Source organism: Electrona antarctica, assembly GCF_951216825.1.
Source record: "Electrona antarctica genome assembly, chromosome: 18".
NCBI classification, from domain to species: Eukaryota; Metazoa; Chordata; class Actinopteri; order Myctophiformes; family Myctophidae; genus Electrona; species Electrona antarctica.
The window spans coordinates 26719408-26726659 of record NC_136799.1 but is presented as its reverse complement, the minus strand read 5'-3'; the positions used below and the strand labels follow the sequence as shown (position 1 = coordinate 26726659).

General features: G+C 43.6%; 1 protein-coding gene across 1 annotated transcript in view; it reads left to right on the top strand.

Annotated features, from left to right (window-relative positions):
- bmp4 (bone morphogenetic protein 4) overlaps positions 1-4951 on the top strand; it is a 12145-nt gene extending 7194 nt beyond the window's left edge. The window contains exon 4 of the mRNA XM_079527268.1: positions 3676-4951. Within this exon, the coding sequence (XP_079383394.1) occupies positions 3676-4538 (863 nt within the window). The 3' untranslated portion in view covers positions 4539-4951. The remainder of the gene's footprint in view (positions 1-3675) is intronic.
- Positions 4952-7252: the final 2301 nt, after the last annotated feature.

Here is a 7252-nt window from a genome sequence, read left to right as displayed (position 1 = left end):
AAGATTAGTCCATAATGGGGGGGGGGCAAGCAGAGAATCTTTTTTCTGCAGCCGAAAGAGTCATGATTAGATACAGTAGGTCTGCACAGAAACACTAAACCACAATGGAGGTCATTGTCTCTTGGCATTCCACTGATTCTGGTGGTAGCACATTTTATTAGTGTGGGTGTGGACCCTTAACCACATGAACCATAGTGTTCCTATTCTGGGCATAATAGGTGAATATTCGGCAAAAAACAAGCAGAAATCCGGCGAAATTAACAGATCTTCCAGCTCACAAGAGTCTCAATGCCTCGCAACGCAATGCATTGTGAGCTTGTAGATCACCTATTTTCAGCAAAGAGATTTGGTTTACAGGTATAAAAAAAAGAGGTATACATAAAGTATAAGCAGTTTTACGTAAGAGTAAAAAATAAAGAAAGAAGAAGAAGAAGCAACTCTTCCTACATCTCATTGAACCTGATGGTATGACATTCTCCACCCAGCTCAACATAAACTATAGAATCTAAGGATGTGGTCACAAAATGCTGTCTAAAGAGGGTTGAAGAAATTGTGCTAGACAAGCTACTCCTCTCTCCCAAGAGCCTCATTTGACAAAACTCTCTGCATGTTTGGTTAGCAGCTCAAGGAAAAGCATACCTTCATATTACTGAGTTACACTGCTCACCCCACCCAGCAGCACTGCATGGCTTAAAAAAAGTCCTGTCTCGGCCCGGAGCTGCTGGAGTGTGCTCCCTCTCTCATGTCTCCAGTTTATATGGAGGGCCCTTTTAGAGGGACCTTCCTCAACGTGCAATTATCTTTAATGCTACTCTGCAGCCTTCTAAATAAAGCCCCTGTTGCCAGCAATGTGGGCGCTGAGAGGAGACTGCTGCAGCTCCCTGGAGAGATGGAAAAACAGTCTCGCTTAAAGCTAAGGGTGATAGAGGGACAAGAACATCGAGAGGCAGGGGAGTGTGTGTGTATGTGTGTGCGCGTGTGTGTGTGTGTGTGTGTGTCGGGGGGGGGGGGGGGGGGGGGGGACTAGAAGGGTTTCTGTTTATTGTGGCTTGGATTTGCTTAGTTTGCTCCAGAAAGACAGAGGTTTCGATTTGGCCCTGGGTTTTCTCCCGGCTGACTAACGTGCTCACATGAGAACAGTGTGTGGGTTGATAAGCAAGACAAACAGCCCACAAGCAACCATTGCAAAGGAGACCAAAAACATTATGTATATAGAGGAGATTTTTTTGGGGGCTCGTTTACCAGAGCAAGAAGAAACTGAGAAAGCAATCAGCGTAGTAGAGTAAAGTTGTGGCGACTGTGGAGATGGCTGGAGGAAAACATGTCCGCCCTTGGGGGGAGGGGGGTGTAGGAGGGATGAGTCAGCCTTAATGGGGCTTATCTAACACACTACCAGTGCTAACAAACACACACACACACGCACACACACACACACACACACACACACACACACACACACACACACACACACACACACACACACACACACACACACACACACACACACCAAAGCCACTCTGGAAGAAACGACCAACATAGTAAAATCCTCAGTTTTAATGTATTTGTACAAATGACCAGAGTTAAATTAACTGGATTTGACTGTGTATGTGTATATGTGTGTGTGTGTGTGTGTGTGTGTGTGTGTGTGTGTGTGTGTGTGTGTGCGTGCGTGCCTGTCTGTGTGTGCGCAAGCATGTGTGTTTCTACTGCTCTCTGCAGGCATTTTCCCTCCTTTTTCCTTTTGCTAAACTATGTTAATAACACGCTTTGAGCTCTTTTTGAGTGGGAGTGTGAACTTGTTTCTCGCTTTCATGTAAGCACTATTGTATGATAGCTTACTTCAGTTGAGCACAGGTCTCCTCCACAAAGAGTGGTTTGGACAGAAGGCTGTTGCAAATACAGCTATATGGGTAATTAGGTGAAGAGGAGAAAGGCAGAATGGAACTTTACTAAAATCTAAGATGAAGAAAATATATGAAATTCTTTCCAAGCATTCCAAATAAATGCTTTCCAAACCTTCCACTGACCAGCAGGACAGTAAACCTTGTTTGTCCACGCCTACTTACACACGTATGATTGGTAAAGGTTTTTTGCTAATGTGTAGAACTGTAGATAGTAGATGTAGAATTCTAAATATGAATTTTTGCCATTTCCTTTATATTATGTTGAGTATGAATTTCACCATCTCCTTTGTGTTTCATCAAGATTTAAACTACAATTAGCAACTGCAAATACAGTACAGTTGGGTTCACTTCACACATCATACATAACTGGTTCTCAGCGTGGGGTCCAGGGAACCCCAGTGATCCTTGAGGGGGTTCCATTAGGTCCCCACTAGCTAATTGATTGATATAGACCAGCTTGTAACTCAGAGAGTGTACAAATGGAACCAAATGTTGGTTCCATTTGTACATTCTTGTTGGAGTTAAATTAACACTGAGGATGCATAGATTGGGGTCCCAGAGAATCTCTGTGCGTAGCTGCAGATTTCATATTTCGAGACTTTGACTTCAAGTCTTGATTGATATCCATTGCAGGGGGTTGTGATAGATGAGGGGTCTTCTACCTTGTCGTCTGAATCCGTAACGATTATTCATGATGAAAATGATAAATGTCTTAAGTGAACAAACTGCAGAGCCAATCAAAAACACAGCAGGTTTTAATAATGAGAACCACCTGGGTAAGATTAAGGCTTGGGTGTGAAATAACAGGGGTGGCTTGAGCAGGAAAATAGTAGACACAACATTCCTTTCCCCAACAATGGTGATCTTGCCAGAAATCTGCAGACTGAGCGTGGAACAGGGAGCCTCCACTGTGTTTATACTGTAGCCGTGGTACGTTAATCACCACCCTCCCGTAATGCAGTGTTGCCCAAACATTGGGCCGGGACCCATTTTTTGGGTCACGAATATCCTTATCCTGTTTTCTACATAATATATATATATATATAGAAAAACTACAAACAAGAAAGTTATATTTTTCAAATAATTTCAGAAAGAAATTAAGGCACCGAGGGAAGTGTTGGATGATCCTAATTAGACCAATGCTCCTCAACCTTTGTTATTTCATGAAACCGCAGTTTTATATGCATATTAGGCCACATAACCTTATTAGATCTAAATAAAAAAGAAAACATCTCTGGGCTCCCCAGTGTTATTTTAAATTTGAGTGTACACATAATTTGTACACTTCCAGAGTAACAGACCCATAAGGGTCCATTTGATTCCTAACCATCAATCAAGGACTCCTGGGGGTCCCTGGACCCAACATTCAGAACCAGTGTTATAGATAGATAAAGAAATCGTGCTGCATGTATATTTGTGCTCTCGAGCACCCCGGAGGCCTTGAAAAGCAAGCATGTACATTCTTTAGTGTCAATTAAGGCATGTTAGAGTGCAGTGGTATGCGTTTAGCACAGCTGAAAGTACTCCTGCAGGCGATGTCAGACGATGTGGTTGGAAATGTCAAGAATGACAGATGGGAAACTGGTACCAACATAAAGCAGTTTCTGATCATTTTAGAGGGATACAAAAGGAGGAAGCATTTGAGGATGAGATGTAATAATTTCACAGTAAAAGGATGTCCCTCATAAATATAAATTGCACAAAACATGGTACTTTGCAATGTTGTCTTTAAATTTATCAACCGTCTTTGTGTCTTCTTGTCTGTCTTCAGAACACATGGAGAGGGTGCACGAGGGCGAGCTGAGGGATGGAGAGACCAAACCTCTTCGCTTCATGTTCAACCTTAGCAGCATCCCAGAGGACGAGCTGCTCTCCTCAGCTGAGCTGCGACTCTACCGTCATCAAATTGATGATGCCATTAATGGCGCCATTTCAGACGACCATGGGCTTCTTCATCGGATAAATGTGTACGAGGTGTTGAAGGCCCCACGAGCTGGCCACCTGATTACGCGGCTCCTGGACACCCGGCTCGTGCGCCACAACACCTCGCGCTGGGAGAGCTTTGACGTCAGTCCGGCCGTGCTCCGCTGGACGCGCGAGCGCTTGCCCAATCACGGGTTGGCCATTGAGGTGCTGCACCTCAACCAGACACCACGCCACCAAGGCCAACATGTGCGCATTAGCCGCTCACTACATCAAGAGCCTGGTGAGGATTGGGAGCAGCTACGCCCCCTCCTGGTCACCTTCGGCCATGACGGTAAAGGTCATCCACTGACCCGCCGGGCCAAGCGCAGCCCTAAGCAAAAAGGTCGAAAGCGCAACCGCAACTGCAGACGCCACGCGCTATATGTGGACTTCAGCGACGTAGGGTGGAATGACTGGATAGTGGCACCCCCTGGATACCAGGCATATTACTGCCATGGGGAGTGCCCTTTCCCCCTGGCAGACCACCTGAACTCAACCAATCATGCCATTGTTCAGACACTGGTGAACTCTGTAAACACCAACATCCCCAAGGCCTGCTGCGTGCCCACGGAGCTCAGTGCCATCTCCATGCTCTACCTAGATGAACACGACAAGGTGGTCCTAAAAAACTACCAGGAAATGGTGGTGGAGGGCTGTGGCTGCCGCTAACCAGCAGAGTAACTAGGACTTGAACTGGGCGAGTCGAAACAAGCAATATGGACGCTTAAATAATTGATGTCTGCCCACCTTACTCCCAAAAATGTTCACTTGGACTCTTATTTATAACTATTATGTGGAGATGTATGTTTGTCTAATTCTTTTTTTGTTTCCTTGACAATATGATCATATATTTTGACAAAATATATATATATTTATATCTACATATTAAAAATAAAAGTGAGTCCTTATTTTAAAACATAAATAAAACGCTGTACAACTTTTCATAATGTATATTAGATTGTATACGTTTTTTAATGAGAAAATAGTTAAAAAAAATCTAAAAAGTAAAGTTTATTTACTGTTAATATTTATTGCTTTCATATTATATACATTTTCAAGAAAAATAAAAAACATGAATTGCCTTCCAATAATACGTTTGAGCAGATCACAAGATGCACCATTTGTGTACTTGTGTAAATTAGAGCACTGTGTGAAATTGTCACAATACTGATTGTTTTGGATGAATCAGTTGAAATAATCAGAAATGTACATTGACTTTAATTAACCTCTTACATTGATCTTAAAGCCTATTACTTTATTAGGTAGGTCCCTTGAAACAAAATATATTTTACTTGGTAGGTAACTGTAAAAACAATCAAGTAAACGGGCTGTACAAAAGGAAATGCCCTGCTGGACATGAATTTGGATTTAAACTCAAATCTGAAACTTTGCCTGATGGCTATTGTTCAGTTATTAATTTTTAATTTTTGCTCAAAGGAAAAACAACAGAGACATCTTTCTGATGCTCTGTCTTTCCCAAATAAAATAATGTTTGGTTTATTATGTGGCATCTCATCAGCTTTGAGTGATTCAAATTTAAGAAAAGGTCAAGCAAAGACGGGAAATAGTAATTATCCCAGAGTTTTTCATTGTTTCATCCATCTATGTTCCCCACCTATTTTGAACAGCATTCTATTGCAAGTGCTGGAAAAGGGTAAAAAGAAAGCTATTGTCAATGTCTGGGGTATGCCCATAGGCTGGCCGTCATTGTTCTCAAATTTCATTTTTCATGTCAATTAGGCTAACATGTGGTGGTTGGACACTTGCTAATCCAATTGCAGCCTAGGCGGGTTGAGGGGGCTGATTGTGGGAGACACTGTGGGAGTGATCCTATTGTTCTTGACGTCCCCACGTTGGGGGCATGATTGTGGCCGATGTGTCCTGCGCTGACACAAGGCGACTGGGTCCTCAGAAGAATCAAAGGTTAGACGCTCTGTCTCTTGCCTTTGTCTTGGCCGGCTCATGCCGGGTAGGAGTGAAGACGCCTGTCTCCAACCTGTGCCCCCGTCACACAATAGGCTTCTACATCACTTAAAGACGCCTGTCTCCAACCTGTGCCCCCATCACACAATAGGCTTCTACATCACTTCTTTACAAGGCCCAAATTATATGATAACGTTTAAAAGAGGGCGAATCCTTTGAACTGTCAGGAGGACGTTGGCTTTGTATTGTTTCACAGCAAGCACCCAGGCGCACTAGTGTGGGTGGCTGGTATAGTAATATAGACTGCTTAGCGACTGATGGCATATCACTTCCGAAGTGACTTGTTTCGTTAATTGTCTACAATACTGAGCAAAATGTACTCATACCCTCTCTACTGTACTTGTAACTGAAAATCAGACGCTTAATCTAGGCTCCCACTTAGTTTTCATATTACAGTTGGCCAATCAGATTGCTTAAAATGTGTTTTCCTGTCACAGGCTTGCAGTTCATAGAAAGAGCGAGGCAGGTGTTGTTGAATGTATGAATGTTTACGCAGATTCAAAACTATCAATGGCGGTCTGTTTTCAATGCCATGCAAGGGTTATTAGGCTTTTCTAGACCAGGCTCACCTCGCGCAGCTAGCAACGCCTCAGGCCCTCTGTCAGCCGTTGGGTTTCTCTTTGATGCCTGCATATCAGGCGTAGCCTCGTCAAAAAAAGAGAGGGAGACTACAAGGGTAGGAAAAGAAAAGAATTTCATTTTGAAGTGGCTGAAGGCAGAGGAGAAGGGGCTGACGGTGGGAGGTGTGTGTGTATGTGTGTGAAGGGGAGGGGGTGTTCTTTTCAGCAGCTTGACATTGCAATTACACACATTTCAACTGATCTCCCCCGGAGTTGAGATAACATCAGCCAGTTATGGTAATTGTCTGCCCGTTCATTATTCCACCTACCCTCCACAAAGACAAGAGACGCATGTTTATATAAAGACCCAAAGAGGGAACGTTTATGTAAGTTTAGCACACCCATTGAGCCCGACATTTAGTTTACCACCAATCTGAGTTGAGCCCCCTCCAAGTTTATGTTTGGAGAAGTAAGGAGGAGGTGACATGCATAATGTCCCAGCTCCTATTTTGAGTCATTAATTGACCTGTTGATTGTAGCCAAGAGAGAGAGAGACAGAAAGAGAGAGAGAGAAAGAGAGAGAGAGAGAGAGAGTTTGAGCATGTAGACACATGTGAAAAGGGGTGGTTTGGCGTGTGTGTGTGTGTGTGTGTGTGTGTGTGTGTGTGTGTGTGTGTGTGTGTGTGTGTGTGGTGGGGGGGTGCATTTATACGAATGAGTACTTAAAGAACGGAATAGAGGTCTTTGTCATTCCTATGTGACGTGCCACTCGGTCTCATGTAAGTGGCCCTTCTCACGCAATTACAGGTGAGTCATTATGCAGCGGGATCTATTGACACT